The sequence below is a fragment of the Streptopelia decaocto genome (genome assembly GCF_964273445.1).
Source record: "Streptopelia decaocto genome assembly, chromosome: 1".
Taxonomy (NCBI): Eukaryota; Metazoa; Chordata; class Aves; order Columbiformes; family Columbidae; genus Streptopelia; species Streptopelia decaocto.
The window spans coordinates 40440598-40461723 of NC_138663.1; the positions used below are offsets into that span (position 1 = coordinate 40440598).

The 21126-nt window shown below is 40.0% G+C and overlaps 1 protein-coding gene across 9 annotated transcripts in view; it reads left to right on the forward strand.

Annotated features, from left to right (window-relative positions):
• The window catches only part of TNRC6B (trinucleotide repeat containing adaptor 6B), a 130414-nt gene extending 113325 nt beyond the window's left edge, over nucleotides 1-17089 (forward strand). For 7 of the 9 annotated variants that reach the window (XM_082046901.1, XM_082046904.1, XM_082046908.1 and 4 more), the window contains 12 exons: nucleotides 1647-1772; nucleotides 2834-2965; nucleotides 3488-3583; nucleotides 3829-4003; nucleotides 4443-4577; nucleotides 4781-4957; nucleotides 9713-9859; nucleotides 10121-10216; nucleotides 12647-12871; nucleotides 13354-13424; nucleotides 15284-15423; nucleotides 16364-17089. In XM_082046901.1, the coding sequence (XP_081903027.1) occupies nucleotides 1647-1772; nucleotides 2834-2965; nucleotides 3488-3583; nucleotides 3829-4003; nucleotides 4443-4577; nucleotides 4781-4957; nucleotides 9713-9859; nucleotides 10121-10216; nucleotides 12647-12871; nucleotides 13354-13424; nucleotides 15284-15423; nucleotides 16364-16751 (1908 nt within the window). In that variant the 3' untranslated portion in view covers nucleotides 16752-17089. The remainder of the gene's footprint in view (nucleotides 1-1646; nucleotides 1773-2833; nucleotides 2966-3487; nucleotides 3584-3828; nucleotides 4004-4442; nucleotides 4578-4780; nucleotides 4958-9712; nucleotides 9860-10120; nucleotides 10217-12646; nucleotides 12872-13353; nucleotides 13425-15283; nucleotides 15424-16363) is intronic. The other 2 variants (XM_082046907.1, XM_082046906.1) reach the window with 2 other exon arrangements.
• The last annotated feature ends 4037 nt before the right edge of the window (nucleotides 17090-21126 follow it).

Here is a 21126-nt window from a genome sequence, read left to right on the forward strand (position 1 = left end):
AAATAAAAGAATAGATCTTAAGTGTTGCAACTGGACTAGCTTATGTAGTCACATGCCTAACATGATGGTGTTTCTTTGTGTTGTCTTTCTGTTTCCATGTGACACAATCAGTGCTGAATATCAGAGTAAGTCCAAAATTTGCAGGCATGTTCCTGGATTCAGTGTGCAGAACTCTGTTGAGGTTTAGGGAGGGCTGAAAGTGTAGCTGCAGCTTCAAGCCTCTCAAAAATTTTAAGGTGTAGTTGACCCCAGACAGTACTTTCCAGCATAAATAATAATAATAATAATTATTATTATTATTATTATGTTTCTCCTTCTCCATGCTTAATATGACATCTTGAGTTGCCTCTGAAAGAGAAGATACATTAAGGACGTGAAATATGGTGCAGGCAAATGTGGCAATCCATAATGTTGCCAGTATGGAAGCAAAATGAAGACTTTTGTTTTAACAAAGCGATAGTGGATGATGCACAGTATTATGGTAGAAGGGAGGCAAAGTTTATGACATCCTGTATATAACGGAAGGAAAGGTTTTGGAGAAGGCCTGCACAGTCTCAGTTTGGAAGTAGAATGAATTTATGTTTGGTACAGCAGTGCTGGCATGGAAAGGAAGAACATGGCTGAGGGATGGAAAATGTACTTTATAGAACCCCAGGTGTCTGAGAATCATAGCCTGATAACACAGTAGAAGGTGGGAGGTTCTGAGGATCTTGAAAATGAAAGGGCAGAAACATGGCACATAAAGACCTTTTGGAGTATGAGCTGCAGCATTTAGAAGCAACAGCATGCAACAGTTAATGTAGGAGACTGCCCATAACATTTTTTGTGGCTTTTTTTTAAAGATGCCACAGATAAAGATGCCACAGTCTGCTCAGAGACTGAAATAGTGAAGCATAATAGTGAATTTTCTTTGGTCTTTTTCATGCACTAGGATTTATTATTACAGGAGTTGCTTACAAAACAGTGACTACTTCTCATTTAAAAAAAAAAAACTCAAGCAGCAAGTATTCTTGCACTAGAAAATAAATGACTGGGCAGTTTAAAAAAATAAAAAAAAAAAACAACACCCTCACTTGAAAAAAAAGGCAAAAGACATATATCCCAATCCAGAATGCTGAAGTTTTTACATCAGAAGGAAAATTTTTAATAAAATTTTTGAATTCTAATTTCAGCTAGTGAAAGACCTGCGAAGGAAGTAATAGGCTCATGAGTGATATCTCAAAAACCTACTCAGAAAAAGTACCTGACTTCTCTAAAATCATGGCCCAAAATTCTTGTTGACATGGTCTTGCCATACTTTTGAGCCAGTCGAATGGGTTTTTTTGAGCATGTTGTTTGTATACCAGGTTTCCATTTCCCACCATGTAAAGTGCAAGATATAAAACAATTAGCTTTTACATGTGCTTTGAAATAAGTGTGTAAACGTGACTCTTCAATGTAGAGGAGAAAGAGCATGCATCTCAAAAACTTAGTACAGCAGTTCAGCCCAGGCAGAATATTACTGATTTAGGGCAAACATCTCAGTAAATTCTAAAGATACTCTGTTTATGTCAGTACTTGCCTCATTGTTGTTGATATGTAGTTAATAGCGTAGAAATCCATTATCCTGAAAGATTCATCTTCTCACTACTGCTTTAATTTTATAGGGTGGCAATCATGGTTTGTTTGGAAACAGCACAGCACAATCGAGGGGCATGCACACACCAGTGCAGCCACTAAATCCTTCCCCCAATATCCGGGCGCAAGTGCCTCCCCAATTTCTTTCTCCCCAGGTAAGGAATTTTTAGTAACTGGTTTCTTGTAGAAAGTAGAGCTAAGCCTTCAGAACACATCATTGCGGTTGCTTATACATCTATCTTAGTCTTGACTTGATGTTAAGAAATAAAAAACTTATCTAAGATAAAAAAATTGAAATTCATAGTTGAAAGTGCCTAAAACTCAGTGGAGAAGGATTAGCCTTCTTTCTTACTCTAAAGCAGTTGATGGTAAATGCTCGCTGGCAGTATTTTTAAACCTCCAGGTGGATTCAGGAGTCCTGTGCAAGGCTTTTGCCATGTACTTTACAAACAAAAAAGTGAAAGCTGAAAGTTTTTCTGAAGTGTGACAGGTTGCGCCTTTTTTTTTTTTTTTTCTTTTTTTCTTTTTTCTAAGCAGTCTTGTCCTGTGCTTCCTGTCCCCCCTGAAAGAGAGGCCTGATGAAGGGCTACACATTGTATTTGTATTGTAGAGCTCTAAGATCTCAGGGTCTCCAAATGCACAAATTTACCTTTTGCTTTGGGATTGGTGAAGACTTCTGGAGATTCTCTGAAAATCTCCTTGTGTAACTCTCACATAATGCAGGGAGAAATGGGGGGATTCTTCTCCACCTACTCCTGTCTTTTACTATAGCTTATTCAGCACACAAAGAGATTAACTCTTTCTGTAAGGCACTGTTTCTTTGCTCCAGTGACTGCCTGAATGCTTTTCTTTTGCCTTGTCAAGCAGTACGTTTTTAATGTGATAATGCAGTACTGTGATTACTGGTTAGCTGCATATACATCAGCATTTTAGTTTAGTGCAGTCTCTAGCAACCAGACTGATTGTGGGAGGAACCTTTGTGTGTGTGTCTGCATCTGCACGTGTAATACTGTATATTGTCAATCAAGTGAGGTATTCACTCTGTTCAAGTCATAGATATGGTGCATGTTTAAATGTGATGTGTTAATAAATCCGTAATGTCTTTCCTGGAACACCATTTAAAATTGGCATCATTCCTTTATAGAAATACTTGTACTTCATAATCCTTTCTCGTAGCAGTGCATTTCTTGAGAATATGTAACTCGTTTCTTTGCAGGTTTCGGCCTCCATGCTCAAACAATTTCCCAACAGTGGCTTGAATCCTGGTCTTTTCAATATGGGCCCCCAGCTTTCTCCACAACAGATTGCCATGCTGAGCCAGCTTCCACAGATTCCCCAGTTTCAATTAGTAAGTAGCTAGTAATCTTGTGTAACAGACTGTTTACATATCATCTGCTAAAAGAGTTTTCTTTTTAGGTTTTTTCTAATTCTGTTTTGTTCTGCTGATCTTGTGTGATTTTTGTACAAGTATTCCCTGTTCGTTGCACAGGAAGATACAGCCCTGTTAGCAGGCAGCAGATAAATAGGCCTGTATAATTATCGTAACTGTTGCAGTGAGTTAGTAATGATTCTGAACAATGTCTTTGCACTGAAAGCAATTGTTTGTTGATTTTTAATGAAGTTTTTTTTGGACTTGTAGTCACAGTGATGGTAATAAAGCAAGTACTAGTAATACTGTTGCATTATGTTAAATTAGAAATAAATGAAGGATATAGCAGTCTTCTAATGCATTAATTGTCATTTTATTGTAGTGTGTGAAATGTTTACTCAAGTTCTAAGCAAATCATTTGCTAGTGACTAGCACCTGGCAATTATATTTCACTTGATGAGCTCTGTATTTTCACTCTTCCCACCCTCACTTATCTTGCAGGCATGTCAGCTCCTCCTTCAGCAGCAACAGCAGCAGCAACTGTTACAGAGCCAGAGGAAGCTATCTCAAGCTGTGCGACAACAGCAGGAGCAACAGGTGTGACACTGTTTTTGTCAGTCATATGAAGTATAATGCGTGTTGGGAAAACACAGTCTGCAGTAAAGACAGCGCTGGCTTTGGTAATGTCATTGGCTCTCTTCAGTTTGCAATCTCTTCAGATTGCACTTTTCAGTGAACAAGGTCCTTTGGATCTCTTTCAGGTCACTGTTTCTTGATGTTTACTGGAATTCTGTGTTACAATATAGGATATATCATCCCCATTTTTTTTCTCCCATTTGCAGATTGCTCGTATGGTGAGTGCCCTCCAGCAGCAGCAGCAGAGGCAGCCTGGCATGAAGCATTCACCATCCCACCCTGTTGGGCCTAAGCCACATTTAGACAGTATGGTACCCAATCCTTTGAATGTGGGTCTCTCAGATTTACAGACCAAAGGGCAAATACCTGGATACGGTTCAAGTAAGTGCTCTGTGGAAAAAGATTTGGTGCATTGCCTATAGTTTCCATATAAGCCAGTTATGTCTGGGTCCAGAAATGAATAATTTATATATAAACACTAGAGTGAAGGTTACGACAAGTGTCAATTCTTGATCAAATTGCATTATTTTTCATTACATGGGAAGAAGACAAACCTAATAACAAAGCATATCCTGGAGGCTTAGTGACCTAACAAGCTTATTTGGAAGTTGCCTCTTGAACTTTTCAGTTGCTACTGGGTTTTTTGGGGTGTTTTTTTTGGGTGTTTTTTGTTGTTGTTGGGGTTTGTTTGTTTGTTTGTGGGGGTTTTTTTTGTTTTGGTTTGGTTTGGGTTTTTTTATGATCACAATGACTCCCTGTCTGAAGATAATTAAACCAAAAAGAGCAAATGACAATGGAGTTTTGTTTGTTTGTTTCACAGGCTTTGGCTCAAGTGGCATGGATTATGGCATGGTGGGAGGGAAAGAGGCTGGAACAGAATCCCGCTTTAAGCAGTGGACTATGATGGAAGGGCTGCCCTCTGTGGCTTCACAAGATGCCAATATGCACAAAAATGGTGAGAAGGGGACTGGCTGTTTTGGGAATGCCCTTGCAGTATCATCTTGCCAGAGGTGAAATAGCTTAGGTGAAACTATGCTGCAAGTTAGTGGATGTCTTCCCTCACCAGTATGCCTCTTAAATATTTTTTTGTTTTGGTATACCATGCTCATAAAGATCCCAACCTTTCCTGATTGTAAATGTGTCTTTTTAATGCTTCAGGTGCAATAGTACCCCCTGGAAAGGCTCGCGGAGGATCGCCCTACAACCAGTTTGACATAATACAGGGCGACCCACTAGGTGGCCATGCAGGCCCTGCTGGTGATAGTTGGTTACCTGCCAAATCTCCACCAACGAACAAGATTGGAAGCAAATCCAGCAATGCCAGCTGGCCTCCAGGTACTGCACAGGGGCAAGGGCTGTGTCCTAGCTTTAGATTAGATTTGCTGGGGCCTTTCCTCACCATACTTTTTAAATAACCATGGCAAGGAAAATATTTGTTTGGCCTATCTGTTTTTTTAATTTCTTCCACATTAAATTAGAATATAAATGTTGAATTTCCAGTAAGAAATTCTGGGCTAATTATGAACTAACTGCTGAATTTCCTGAGTAGCAGTTAGCTTTTGTTAGGTAAACTCTATCTTCTGTAGTTTTGTGACTTTACACTTACAGAAATTTTCATGCGAACACTTGTCCATAGAACACACTATCAGCTCCTTCCACTTGTATTGGTTCCTTATTTGCATTGTGTTAGGCTTACAAGGGGTGTAAAAATTCTGATGGATAGCATGGAATTGGAAAGCATAAGATGTGAAAGCCTGTTTTTTGTGATGGTGGGAGCAGGATTTTCGTGTCTTGACCTCTTGTATTTTACCTAGCATGAACTTCTGGCAGTTGTTTACAGATACGATCCTCTTAGGACCGCAGAGTTTCTTCTAGCAGCAGTATTGGTACAGTGTATGTGCTACCCTGTTGCAGTTTTGACAAAAACACTCTTGCGGTTCACCTTTGCTCATGTCGCATAAAGGATAGAAGAGTGTTGCTGTGTTTCAGTACTGCTCACCAGTCTTGTGGCTTGAGTGGAAGTTTCTTGCCTTTTGCATTAAAGGCAGTAGCGCATTCTTTAAACCATGTAGATACTTTCACTGCAGGATTTTATTTTTCTGCTAGAAAACTAGAGTATCTAGGGAAAATACATTTGTATTTGAACACGCACATAATTTTCTATATAAAGCATTCATTAAACCGAGTGTGTCCTTGAGGCTGCATGGATTAATCACAACTGCTGTTCAGCAAGTAGTGGATACTGTGATTTTTCTCCTCCTGGAAGACTCTTGCGTTCTAGGAAAACATTCCTAACTGCAGATGCTCTGCTGTGCATCCCTTAAGGCACAAAAAAGTGAAGGTGCAGGTACATCTCTTGGCTAAACCAGTAGCATAGACCTTGCATCAGAAAGCCTTGGGATCTGCGTGACAGATACAACTGCAAGAAACCTACAAAAAGTAGTTTATTTGGGAACATCTCAGTGTCTTAAGTCTGGCAAGAAAATGTTTTCTGATGAGCTACCATAGTTAGAGAATTTGTTATCTCAAGAACGTGTGCAGACTCACAACATTTCATACTACTGACTGCTCTCTATAGAGGTGTATTTGCATTACATTTCTGTCAGCCTGGTTGTTAGATACTAAGCTTCTTGAGCTGGAGTTACTGTTAATAATGCTAGAACCCCACAATTTTTTTTTTCGGGACCTCTCTCGTAGACTCATTGATGCCAAACGTGGTTTTTTAGTCACCATTCCCCTATATAATACTGAAGGACATAGAATTGCTTGGAGTGTTAGGAGGGGAATGTGAGGATCGGCTCTGCCATGTTCCCACATTTAGAAGCAGCCACTGCCAAGATTCTTGGAACTAGAAGGCTGGTGCAGAAGTTAGAAGCTGAATAGCTATTCTTTGCCTCTTGTAATATTGTAGAGCTTCCATAGTGATACCTGCAGTCCCACTGTCGATGATAAGTAAAATTTTTGCTGTTGCTGAGCACCTCACCGCTTTGAGAGATTTGCTGGAGTTCACAAATCCTGACGATAAACTCTCACTGGGATCATCAATACCATTCCTAATTTATTGTGTAAACGAGTAGCCCATGACTGTGACTGCAGACATCATGTAATACATCACAGGTTTTGGCATGTGGCTTTTATGCAATTATTGCTGTATTGCTAGCCCTCTCTTACGAAGTCCGCAGACTATGGGACAAGTGTTACTTTCCCATAACAACCACCCACTTAAATTGTCTCATAGCCTCTCTAGCTTATTGGCTTCCTTGAGAAGGAAAAGTTAGCTGAAATCACCATCCACCTTATCAACACCCGTGTTGAACAGTAAAGACTTGAAATTATTTTACACTGTACGTTCTTTTTCTCTGCAAACTTGTAGATGAGGCCCACTGTCAGTTCCTGGTGTGGAGATACAACTTTTCTTCCTAGTGTTGGAAAATAAGTTGTTAACAAAAAATACTTCTTACAGGAGAGAGCCTCTTGAAGTAGGTGCATTTTTCCTTTGAATTAATACAGTGGTCACTCAGCATTCACCCTGAGTACACCTTTTGTGTTTTATTTCTCCTAAATGCCATCTGCTGCAGAAATTCTGTCATTTAAGAGCACAGTATTGTTAAGCACAAAGATAAATGAGGTGGTGATTAATCAAACTGGTATCACAGCTGGAGGTGAGAGGAATTTTTGCTGTGATGGTGAGAACTTTATCCTCTGGTTATGTCACACAGACTTGCCTACATAGGTAATACTAGACACTGTTTTCCATTCAGGAGCAGTTCAGTTATATATTCCAGGCAAACTGTCCTGGATGTGTCTCTCATGGTTTTCCTAATAATCTTATGTTTGAACTTTTTGGGAGGACTTTTCAAATATCAGTGGAGAAATGCACTTCGTGCTTGCTTTACTATCTAGAAATAAAAATGCATGTCTGTAGGGAGAGTTGGTGAACATGCATGAGAACATCTGTCAGTCCCAAAGGATAGTTTGGAAAATTTGTCAGTATGCTGAAATTCAAGGAAAACTCTTCTCCAGACCAAGATTATATTGATGAGTGAATGTATTTGTATACAGCACGCCTTGATCTTTGGAGCCTTATTGGAATATTCCTTTCACTTTTTTATGCGAGCTGCCTGTGCACTTAATTATCAGTCTCACCAATTCTCAGAAAGGTTTACAAAGGCAAGATGGGGCGGGGGGGGTGGATGTTTGTTTGTTTTGCAAACAAGTTATGATTTTTCAGGTCCTAACCCATGTTTGTGGATTCTTTGTCTCAGAACAGAGATCATCTTTTAACTAGACCCGAGAGCTGCATTGCTTGTTCTTAAGCATAAGGTGGTCCTGTTTGTCAGTAGATTACAGTATTTTGGCAGCAGCTGAGCATATTCCTTCCTTGATGCAGTGCTGATCACTCCTATTGTTAGAGATGTTGATACCTGGTATCCTAGATTATTTTGTTGAGTTACTGAAGATTGGCAGGTGTGAGTGGGGTTTACAAAATCATGAAGACAGTGAACAAGATAAATGCAGAATTTTAATTCTACAAATCCTGCAACACTAGAACCATGGTGCAAATGCTGGACTTGAGGTTAATTTTAAATAGATGAGAGCTTTTTTTTTTTTCCATTTGGATTGGTGAACTTTTGGAATGTGTTGCTTTTGGAGCTTCTGGAGGCAGATGGTACTAGCCAGTTGAAACAGTGATTGGATAAACTGATGGAAAAACAGTTTCAGAAGCAGGTGCTAACAGATGGAGACTGTTCCTGATATCCTAGATAGAAGGACTGCGGATGCTGGGAGAGTGTGAGGGCAGTAGCCTACAGATAGTGGCCAGGTCTGTGTTCTGTCCCTAAATGGTATCTCTCCTGCCACTGTTAGCGGAATATTGAGCTAGGTGGACCACAGTTCTGACCCAGTGGGGCATTTCTTATGTCTTTTCTGAGATTCTCCTGCCAGTGAAATGTCACAGTCTAATACTGCTCTTGCTGTGCCAGCTGTTTGAACCAGTAGTATCACATTTTCTTATGTATTTGTCTGTGAAAGTCGTAGCCTTGACAATGCTTCTTCATTACAAAGGTGACTGAAATGAATCCTTCCATGCTGGATTCATTCTATGTGGCTTCATTCCAGAGAGCTCATCTGGATCCCACTTCTAACCACTGAATTTTAATTATACTCAAATATTCCATCATTAATTATTTCAGAACTTCAGGTTGGGAATAAAGGTATCATTCCATATCCTTGACTTGTATCTGCAAGGGATGAATCTGCCACCTTGGCACTCTTTTCACATTCATCCAAAATGTAACATAGTATCTGAAGCTTCTTCACCCTTTTTTGGGTTTGATAGTTTTACTTTCTTACCAGTTCTTCCAAAACTGACCACAGAACTTTATTCATTGAACATCCACTTGGAGAAGGAACCAAGTTACTGATCTTTCTTACAGTAACTGGAGTTTTTGTGTGTTCATACCTCATGTAACTCATCCTCTTGTCTTAAAAAATCTGACGTGGCTAGTGTTATAGTTGAAAGGAAACTAAAGCATGATAAGTATATTCCATCTCACTGCGAAGCATGAAGAATGCCAATGAGTATATACATTGCTTTTACCACAAGGCATCTCACCTTAGCATTACCTCAGTATCAACTGGTAATGTATAAAGTGTGTGTGTACCTCCAGTGTAAAGTGGCGTGTTAACAAACTCTTAAGGTAGGTTGCATTTCCTTGAGAAAGGCCTCTGTGCACACACAAAAGTATATGTGCAGAATATAATAATATGTAACCTAATCTTCCATATCTTCAAAAATATATGATGTATTAAGGAAGAGTAAAACATTGACGCCACATTTGAATATAGTAAAACAGGAATAGTCAAAGGGATACCATATGCACTTGTGCCACTTCTTTGTAGCGTAGACTTGTATGCAGACACTAGTGATAGTGCCATGGAAGGAAATGTGTAATAGATTTTAATTAAGAAAAGTCTGATTTTTCTGAGGAACAGTGTAGAAGGCAATTATTTACCTTCTTGAAATATCTTCAGTTCCAGTAAATGGCATTTCCCTGTTTGAGTCTAATTCTTTTTTCCCTCCTGTCACAGAGTTCCAACCAGGAGTGCCATGGAAAGGTATACAAAACATTGATCCTGAATCTGACCCCTATGTGACCCCTGGAAGTGTGCTGGGGGGGACAGCCACATCTCCCATTGTAGATACTGACCACCAACTTCTGCGGGACAACACCACAGGTAAAACAGTGAACAACTGATACGTGGTTATTAAAGTCGTTCTGATGTTTGAGAATATTCTGAAGTTCCTGCCGTAACAGGGTAACGCATTCCATTGTGTTTGACTAAGGAGGAAGCCTGTGTGCTTTTGCACCGTGGCTGTGTATCACATGAAAGCTTGGCATTGGTGCACGTTGTGGCTCTCTTGAGGTTTAACAGTGTTACAGAAAATCTATGAAATTGGCCTACTCTGCTCTTTCTCTCTCCTTTTCCCTTTGATAGGGTCTAATTCTTCCCTCAACACCTCGCTGCCTTCACCTGGTGCCTGGCCCTACAGTGCCTCTGACAATTCCTTCACCAACGTTCATAGCACTTCAGGTATGCGGGCTCAAAACTTACCTGGACAAAACATTTTCCGCTTATTCACTGGTTCCTCATTCTTGTTCCACTTTGAGTGTTTAGTCTTTCAGTCGTTTCTGAGGAAGCTTGGAAATCAAGATTTGAGTGGATGATCAGATAGTTTCCCTCCTGATGATAAAATGCTCTCTTGTAGTTGCTTTAAAAACTAAGCTAAGATCATCTGTCCTTCCACCCACCCTGATACAAAATTCTTCATTATGCAAGTTAAAGAATAGGGTAGCAATGAACAGCAGATGCAAAAAGGGGAAAAAAAACCCCACATGCACAGTCTTTGGACATGCAGTGAGTTGGGAGAATGTCATAATTTATAGATACCTGCTACTGTATGTATGAGTTAAGGAATTAGATTAATAAGGTGAGTGGTTTTATTCATTTTAGCTTTAGAATATTGGAGTGCTGCGAAGATAACTTTTTTGTCTCACCTTTTACAGCACTTGTCATTCCCTGAAACCTGAAAAGACAGAGGGTTTTAGCTGTCTGGCTTTTAATGGTTGACCTGTAAATAGTAATTTAGGTATCTGCCTCAAATACTTAGTAGGAAGGACTCCAATGCTTTCTTGTGAAAAATGGTTTCTGCACACACTTCTGAGTAGGATGCTGGGAATACTTGGTGCAGACAAACCATTTGGAATTTGAACTTCTTAGAAATGCCAGGGTTTTCTCTTGTGACATCGTTGTCTCCACAACTACTTAAAACTGAAGGATTCTTGTGACAAACATAGCTGGGAGCTGCACCTGGCCCAGACTTTTTGTTGCATCTTACTGCAGAAAAGCTGTGTTTATATGCTACCTCAGCATCTTCACAGCATGTGTTGAAAATTCTGTTAGGCCTTGAGAAAAGCAGTGTTCCTGCTGCTAGTTTGTGGGGTGACTTTGGTTTGAAGCAGTATCTGTGTATGCAGCATTCCAATGACATAGAAAATTTCTTTTTTCATAGCCTGGAGAAAGGAGTGGCATGTATCACCTTCTTACATCTGCTTAATTTTTGTCCAGCATATAAAGACCCAAGAGAGAAAAAATGATTGAAGTCATAGTTCAGTTGAAGAAATTAGACCACTGTTTGGCACACATGCCATTTTCTGCTCATCTTGTTAAACTACACACCAGCGTTTTACAGCCAGAAAACTGATCATCTGAATTAGGGATTTAATATTCTCTTATCTATAAAGCAGACTAAGTCTAGTGAAAGCAGGTTTTTAAGCACTTTCATATACTTTTGTAGGTTAGTGCTTGAAACTGCTTGCTGTTGACAGTTACTGTTGTGGAAATATAGTGATCCAACTGCCATTACTTGCCGAAAGCTTTTATGGTCTTGATTCCCAAATGTATTACTTTGTGACACCCTGGCATACTGTAGACCTAGATTATTATTCTTTGTTTTAAATAAGTAATTTACTACCTTTAATTAGTCAAGGCAGCTTAATACGTGTATTTGCAATTCACGCATGTGAGTTCTAATTAAGGTAATTAATTATTAAAATAATTCATGACACAAGTGTGTTTTCTTCCCATATCGCCTTGTCTGTGTTCACTGGTTCTCATCACAGAACAAGGAAAAAAGAAATTACTTGACCAATTTTGACTCTTGGTTTAGCTTTCTTAACTGGGTGATAAATGTCCCTTAGTGTTAGAAGGTGTGGGAGAATTTGCAGATCTTTTCCTTCTGAAAGAAAGCTGGTTTAGGAAGAGCTCTCAAATATTCATAACCGATAGTGATGTTTTTGGGAGTGTGTTAATTTTTTTATTGGACTTTATATAGAAATGTGTTAGGGATATCCACTATTGGTCTTAACTTCTAGTAGGTAATCGGTAATGCTTTCTAGTGAAAAAATGAGTATGCACTACCAAGATTGTTTAGAAGTCACACAGCTTTGTGGCCTCCTTTATGTGTTATCTTGGCGTCAACTCTGTATGATGCATGTGATGCATGAGAAAGCTTTCATCTTATAGGACGACACCTTTAGGAGGTAGCGTTAGCTTAGTAGACCAAGAGTGGGAAATATTCATTTCAGTTCTCTGCAAGTTTTTGGCCTGAAGAAGGTTCATTTTCATTAAAGGTCAGTAGTGCCCAAACCTGTCCTCAAATCAAATGCAGTGTGAACATAAAAGTTGCTGTTCATCTTATTAATGGTTTAACATACTGTAAACAGTTACATTATCATAAATGACCAAGGGATTATTTTTTTTGTCAGCATATATAAAATAAGCAAAGATTAACTTACATGTAGCGTGGCTTTTTTAATATGGTAAATTACCTGTTCTAAGGTTCCGTGTTTTGTGCTTGTCTCTGATCTGAATGTGTTCAAAGTGTTTACAGTGATACTACAGTTAAAGGCTAGCTGGATCTCACAGCTTTCTCTAATATGGACAATTTATTTAATCTTCTAGCAAAATTCAGTGATTACAAATCAACATGGTCCCCAGATCCCATAGGACACAATCCCACTCATCTCTCCAACAAGATGTGGAAAAACCATATTTCCTCAAGGAACACTACAGGGCTGCCCCGCCCGCCTCCTGGCCTGACCAACCCCAAACCATCATCTCCATGGAACAGCACAGCACCCCGATCGGTCAGGGGCTGGGGGGCACAGGACTCAAGGCTTGCCTCTGGTGAGAAGAATCAACTGATAGCACTATTGATCAGATCTGAAGAGTGTACGTTTTACGACACTAATGGTTTGGAGGATAGAAAGTTTCAGTTGTCTGGTAAAAGGAAAAAAAATTCCTTCTCGAAATGGAAATTTGCTGTCAGTGATTGGGGTGGGGTGTGGAATCCCAGGTCCTGCTACAGGGAATGAGTGAAGAGGGCTGAGAGCTGCCAGGGGAAAATACCTACTGCATGGGACCTTTCTCAAGACTAGATGCTTTCTGTGGGTGGGAAACTCCTCAAAGATAAATTCTAGTAAAAAGTGAATCTTGATGTGAAATGTGAGGAAGTATGTGGGTTTGTTTTCAGGTCTGAAGATGAAGCTTTCCTGTGTTAACAGAGCTGTTAATGCTGAATTTGTCTGAGATTGAAAGACCTGACTGTAAAGAAAAATGGTTGTCTTTGTATCAAATCTGTCTTGATTTCTCTGTCTTCTAATTTGCAGCATCTACTTGGAGTGATGGTGGCTCAGTTCGTCCTAGCTACTGGTTGGTTCTTCACAATCTCACTCCACAGGTATTTTCTGTTGTTGTCTCTTGGAACTTGTTTGCTTCAGCAAGATACAGTTTTGTGGATTCTTCAGTTGTTTCTCTTTGAATAAAATCTAACAAAATCAGATTTGTCAGCATACGTAAGATGTGTTTCTACTAAATGGGGCTGCAATCTGATTGGTATTTCTATTGTAATCTCTTCAGCTAACTTTAAGATGTTCAGTTTTTGCTACATGACTGCCATAACCTTTTGTTACCTAGAGTTTCAAAAAAATTACTGGAACAGTAAGATTTTTCTTAGAAGTGAGGATAAATTCCATTCCCATAATGTGAAATGGTTTAGAGCTGTTAAAGAGACTGTTCTTTGGGATGTTGTGAATAAGAAAGCTGGTGTAACTGCCAGTTTTCACTTCGGTGTTTCCATAGTTAAACCACAGAATGTTTCCAGCGCTCTTGCCAATAACAGTCTAGCTAAGTTATTCCTGCAAGTATTCTCAGAGCTTTCTTCCATTCAGAATGGATTCTGTGGAGATCCTGGTTTCAGCAATCCCAATTAGTCTGTATTCGAGGCTTAGGAAAAGCCTGTATGATTATTTGCAGCGCCCTGATGTCTAGACAGAGAGCCCTCCTGTTCAGCAGGATAATTTACAATGCTTCTACTACAGTCAAAGAGAACGTCAATGTGAAAGGAAAAACTAAGGTCTCCTTCAGATCACCCAGAATGGCAAACTGTGCTCTTTTAATAGAAAAGGTGTTACCTGGATGCAAAGGAAACAGCAGTTGCGTGCTGAAGAGGTGCAGTTACAACTCTCCCTTGTGCAAGGTAGTTTAATACTGCTTTAGGAATCATTTAATGGAAGAGGAATGTAATTTGGAGACATTTAAGTTAATAGAAAAGAGAAAGCAGCAGATTGTAATTACCTCTTCCGTAAGAAATGCTCTATTCATTGGGGGTCAGTACACTAGAGAGAAGGAAGCATAAACATTAAGGTGGATTGAGGGACAGTATCTTCAAGTTTCTCTCTTTTAACTTTGTCCATATTTGTACCCACGCACAAATTCCTTTTCCCTCATTTGAGGTTTTATTACATAATGGGGGAAAAGGAAGAAAGTAGTACTTCCTTAAGCATCTGCACATATGGATCCCATTCATGTGTGTGTGTTCCTGGGGCATACCAGGAATGGAATCTGTCTGTACAGAACACCTGGGAGAGCAGCAGTTACTGGAGGTAAGTGATGAGCTGTTCCTGCTGCAGAAGGAATGTAGGCAACAACTGCTGTGCAAACATTAGCTCGGGAAGAAGGAACATTGCTGGTTTGGCAGAAAGATCACTGACTGTTTCTGTAGCTTACTGTTTCCATAAACCACAAAGACAAAAATGCAACAAGATTTTAAAAAACACTCACTGTAGGGGTGATATTTCCAGTTTTGCAAAGAACTTCTGAATACTGGTTGATCTCATTTCCACTGAAATTGGAGTGCTGGAGACTAAGAAATTCTGGTTCCTTTGGTACAAATCCCTGATGGCTGAAGAAGTTCAGAAGTACAACTTCTGTATACAATTACTGTAAAACCTGACAACATAAGGCTAGAGACAATGTAAGAAACAGTGTGAGGTGAGGAAAACTGGACTCAGGCTACAAGTGAGTGAGAAAGAAAAGTCGGATTATTTCATAAAGCAAAGTCATTGTAATTCTGAGAAGTCAAGGCATACTGATCCTGTCTGAAAATCAAGTTCTGTCACCTTTTCTTACTTCCCACTGCTTTAATGTTTTCCTTTCTGAGAACAGTTTATCTTTTAATTACTGGGATGAAGACAGGATTGAAGTGTGTTTGGAGATAGAGTTCCAAACATCGGTTTTATCCTGGCTGTTCTTCCTCAGATCGATGGGTCAACCTTGAGGACGATCTGCATGCAGCATGGTCCACTGCTGACATTCCATCTGAACCTGACCCAGGGCACCGCCCTTATCCGATACAACACCAAACAGGAGGCGGCCAAGGCCCAGACTGCACTGCACATGTAAGGAATCCCCGTGTCTGTTCTTTGTTGCTACATTAGTCGCGAACACAAACTCTGTCCAGTGCTGTGCTTTGGGAACTCATTTCAAGTATCATGGTTCTAAGGGAGTCTTTCATTCATTGGCAGAGGAAAAAAAGAAAGATGCCTTCTGTTTGTGTTACTTCGATTGTTGGCACAAACCAGCACATGCAAGAAGGTACAAATAAGATGGAATTGTGACCAGTATACACCTTACTGTACAATTTTGGCCATTTTATAAAAGCTTGTGAATTGTTTCAGATGAAAATCATTCTTGTGTGTAACTCAAATGTGTGGGAATCTGCTATTGTTTTGAGATACGCCTGAAATAACTTAGTCAAAGAGCTGTAGATCTTAGGTTTCCTGTTCGTAAGCTTTTTGGAAATGACTGTGACTCTGGTATGTTTTAAAAATGTGAAAGGTTTTGAGGCAAAAATCTTGGCAGGGGTAGAGGGTGTAAGCCATTAAACTCAATGAAAGCTTTTGAACTATGCTAATCTTATCCTGAATTTCACCGGCTTATAACCTGATCTTGCTCTGTTTTGTTCGAAAGGTTGCAAATGTGCGTTTACCATTTTAGCTAGGCTGTATATGCCCTTCTGTTGCTCTTAGTGTTAATGGTCAAGACCTTAGCTTAAACTTAGAAAGCTTTTGTTGCAGGCCTAACAACTGAGTGATGGGAGAAAAGGGGTTGGTTGGTTTGGTTTGCATTCCTCCCTCCCCTTACAAAATGGAGGTTTTTGTGCTTTGAGTCACTTCCGCTGTCAAGAACAGCTCAAGTTTTCTGTGCTCCCTTGTGGCAAGCTGATACCTCCTTTGATTTGGGCACCTAATAGTGTTGTTTCTACACCTTCTGAATCCCTTTCTCTTAACCTTCTGGCTCTGATTATTTTTTTTTCTTCTTCTTCCATGTATCTTCTAGGTGTGTGTTGGGAAACACTACCATCCTCGCTGAGTTTGCCACAGATGAAGAGGTTAGTCGCTTTCTGGCACAAGCTCAGCCCCCTACACCTGCAGCAACCCCAAGTGCACCCACAGCAGGCTGGCAATCCCTGGAGACGGGACAGAACCAGACAGATCCAGTTGGACCTGCTTTAAATCTCTTTGGTGGGTCAACAGGGCTTGGGCAGTGGAGCAGTGGTGGCGGCGGCAGCAGTGGGGGTGATCTCACTGGCGCTTCGTTGTGGGGGCCCCCAAACTATTCTTCAAGCTTGTGGGGGGTCCCAAGCGTAGAGGATCCACACAGAATGGGCAGCCCTGCTCCCTTACTACCTGGAGACCTTCTGGGAGGAGGGTCGGATTCAATCTGAACTTAGAACTTTCAACTCTGACCTCGTGACCTTTTTTGGAACAGCAGCAGCACTAACTTGACCTTTTCGTTTTTTTCAACTTGCAATAAATACATTTATAAAAAGGAAAAAAGAAAACGGAGAGAGAAAAAAAGGTGGGTCATTGACAGACTGTCTGAGCACATAGTTGCCTCCCTTATATAACTTCAGTTTTTTCGTTTGGAATATGAATCCAAAAAGAGAACATATCACTCTTGAAATACTTGAATCATGAACGCCAACTTAGAAAGACAATGTGAAGCAAGTACACATACCATTTAAATTTAAACACAAAAAATTAAAAAAATTAGTTTCTAGTTTTTCACTTTTTCATGTTATACGGAAGTTGTTGCTAAGAAACATATATACTGAAAAAATAGCTTTTTAACTTTGTTTGCACTGGGTGTGTTTCCGTCCTTAGGTCTACCATGTTGGGTTGGGGTAGGGGAGGGGTTCAAAAGAAAAGCGGGGGGGAAGACTTGACGGAGCCTCACTTTAAAAACAAAATAAAAAATGAAAAAAAAATTAAAAATAAAAAAACTCACAAAAAAAGACAAAACAAAAAAACAAAAAAGACAAAACAAAACAAAAAAACCAACACTTTGTGATTGGCTGGTTGATAAGTACCAGTGTGTTCTGGCACATGTAACTGCCCACGTGTGCTTGTTTCTGTGTGAGTGCGTGTGCACATGTTCGTGTGTGTGCTTTTTTTTTCTCTCTATATATGATCTTGAAGTGCTGCATTGCTGATGGTCTGTGGGCTGGCTGGCCATCTGCATATCTTAATTCTGAAAACAAGACAGGCATGGTGGAGTCCCTGTGGCTGAAGCAGAATCCAGTTGGGCTGGATTAAAAATTGTCAGTAGGGTTTTTTAAAATTCATTTTAGCAGGGTGCTATCTCAAGTCTGCAGATCGTATTGAGTGGGTAGTTGCTTCCTGGCCCTTGTTCTAACCCTGTGGTAGAGCAGAACACTGCCATATCCAAAGGATTTGGTGAGAGGGGAGCCAATGTTGTCTTTTGAGTAGCAGTGTATTTATTTATTTATGTCTGCATGTGGGGGTTTTTGTACTGAGTGAACCCTAGAATGTTTCTTATATAATGCAAGCCGTTTTTTTTTCTTCCAACAAGGGGAAAAAGGGAGAAAAGAAGATGTCGCCATTTTCTGTGTGGCTAAGACAAATGTTCTTATTCAGTCTCTCGCAAGCTTCAGTACCTTTAAAAAAAAAAAAAAAAAAAGGTGTTTCTTTTCTCCCCCAAACCTACAAATAGGCACCCAGATTTGTTCTTGAAGAATCCATCAAAAGCTTGAAAGTTCAGCCCAACCAAATCAGCCTTTTAATTGATTTACTGCTTGTATTAAAACTGACAAAAATTAAGTCATGTCAGCAAATTGCTGGCCAGCCTCCCTCATCTCCTGACAGCACATGCAGCAAACTCCCTTCTGCGTCCTTCATGGTGAGCGTTACCTGTGCCAGGCCTTGGTGTATTACAGCGCCAGACCATCACTGACAGAAACGTTTACTTACGAATGTTCTTAAACCAGTGTGTACTTCAAACGTTTCCTTTTGTTTATCTGTGTTGTGTTTTTTCCTGTGTACGTGGTTTTGCTTAGGGAAGTATATAACTAGCAAAGACTCTTTTTTTTTTTTTTTTTTAAAGTATTGCACCTTTTTGGTTTTTGTTTTTACTTCTTCTGTACTGTTGCTTTTTAATTTCTGTATTTAAGGAAAGGTTTGGGGTTTTTTTAGCATCAGTGTAGTAGTACTCTGGGCAGGATAGGGGTGACCTATAATCCACAGTGATAGCCAGTGTGTGCGTGCATGTGTGCGCTGGGAACAAAACTTTTAAGACCTGTTGTTGTGAAAAGAGTTGTAGCAGACTTGAAGGAACGTCCCTTGACATTAAGTGAGAAGTCTCTCGGGGCATTGGGGCCGGGAGAAGAGGGAAGAGAGATGCCGGTACTTTTTCCGTAAGTGCTAGAACTTCCGTGTGGTGTTGTCTAGCCATTATACTGTCTATCAAAGTGCCGACATTCTGTACCAGCACATACCTGTCCATTCCAGCCCTCAGCGGGAGCAGCGCTCAAGATTTATTACCGGGGGGGGGGTAAGGGGGGATTGGATTAGGGGCGTCTTTACTCAGCATTTTCATTGAAGGATATGACAATGGCAGATACATTTAACTCTAAGCGTGGGTTGGGTGGGGAGAAGCAGAAGCAGATTCAAGTAATGGGGGGGGGGGGGGGGTGGGTGTGTGCCTGTGTGCTGGGGGTGGGAGGGAAGGGCTGGGGAGTTGCGTGGCTTTTTTAAGTTCGCCCTTTCTATGTAAACCCAATGTCACAAGGAAGACTGACTGAGGGAAATGCTGCATATACACATGCCTGTAGATTTGTATGCAAAGTGTTAAGTGACAAAAAGTACAAGTAGATTTGTATTTGTTTAGTAAACTGGAGTGTGCAACATACTCTGCCCCCTTCTGAATATACTTTTCTATCGTGTCTCCTCCTTCATCCATCCCACCATGCACAAAGAAAATGCTCTCTTCCAGCTCCTGCTAGCTCGTGCCGCTCATAAGCACACATCCATGAAGCTTTGTTTCTGCTAAATCTCTGCTCAAAGACCAGCACACTTGGACACAGAGCAGTTTCTTAAAAGTCCTGTGCCAGCAGTACTTCCTAGTGGAGCACCTTTGGCCCAAGTAAGCCAGTATCCATTCTGCCACGTGATTTACACACGCTGGTTCATTGCTTTGTTCCACCGTCACTTCTCTCTCCCAACCTGCCCTGAAGTCCCTTTTTCCTGCACTTTGGGCTAGTTGAGTTCATTGTGATACTACGGTGAAAGCCGGGTGCTAGAGCCCCTCTTGTTTACAAGACATAATGAGGGATTTGAAATATTTAAAAAGAAAAGCTAAATTGTTCTTCCATTGTAAGCTTAAAGGGAAAAAAAAATTAAAACGTACAAAAAAAAAAAAAGACCAAAAAGTGCATATATATATTTTAGATGAAGACTAACTCTGGGAGCATTTAACAGTGTTTTTGTTTTTATTTTAACATTTTATTTTCCTGCTTTAAATTTGCAAGCATTCTCAGGAATTCTAGGGTAGGAAGCCAGTTTTTTGAAGATGGTTTATTTAACCTTATCCTAGATAGATGGCTGTTTCTTGTTGATAAACTTTTACAAGTTCCTGAATCTTCAAAATGTTTGAAAGTTTTTACTTTAAAATAAAAATGCTAAAAAAAAAAATAAAAAGAAAAAAAAGAAAAAGAAAAAATCTCCAAATGTTACTGTCAAGTGGGGGTATCAAGAATTTTAAAGATTAAATGAAAATATATTAAGAAAACTTCTCAATATCAGCAACAGAAATTTATTGTAATGTTAAACAAGTTGTGGGAGAAGAAGGGTTATCATTTGTAGTGCTTTGTTACTCATACAGACATGCGTGCAGTTGCATGGAGAAGTGTGTGAATGGAAATCTATCACTTTATTGCCTCTCAGTTGAAACTAAACAAAAATATTCTTCCAGGCACCTTTTTAAAAGCAAAGTGAAACTATAAACCTAATTAAAATGCAGTATAGTTTAACCGAAAGTGTCCTCAGTTAGGAGGACTAGCAGAATATACATGATGGTGCTTCTTTAAACCACTTTTTATGTAGTGTAGAAAACCAGTGCTGACACAAAAAACCAATAATGAAGTAGTTTTATTATCCTGCCTTTTTCAGTATAGAAAAATGAGACAATGTGGAAAAACTCCAGTAAAATGTACATTAGCGATCAACTTTTCTGTTTTCAGAATATTTGATCAGTTTATTCCCCCACTTGGAGATTTGCTGCTTGCTATTCTTCACCTACCCCACCTCCCAGTCTTTCTGCTTTGTTTTATATGAGGGAAATATCTGTTAAACTCTTCTATTCCCCCTATTGCTCCTGGCTGCCAGGGCTTACAGTCTTGGAACTTCAGAGTTTGGTGTTGGGATGGCCAATTTCTGTCTGCCAGCTCTAAGGGTCAGGGACGTACTCCGCCTGAAATGGCTTGGCTCAAACCACAAAAACCCAAAAACCATGCTAGTGCCTTTTTACGTGCACCCACATGCCCTACGGCAGGGGAAGGGAGGGAAGATGAGGCAGGGTGAGGCAGTACAGCCGCTTCGTGGAAAGAGATGTACTCGTTCTTAAGGAAGAAAAAAAAGCATGCTGTGTATGCAATGAGTTACGTAACCGTAGTTGAGATAACTTTATTATTTTAAAAAAAATCTGATGCCAAATTCCTGTCCTTTTTGTACCAGTTGCCCAGTGTTTTCCTGTTGTGCTGCATGTACATCTGAGTGTATACATGTGTGTTGAAAGTAATGCAT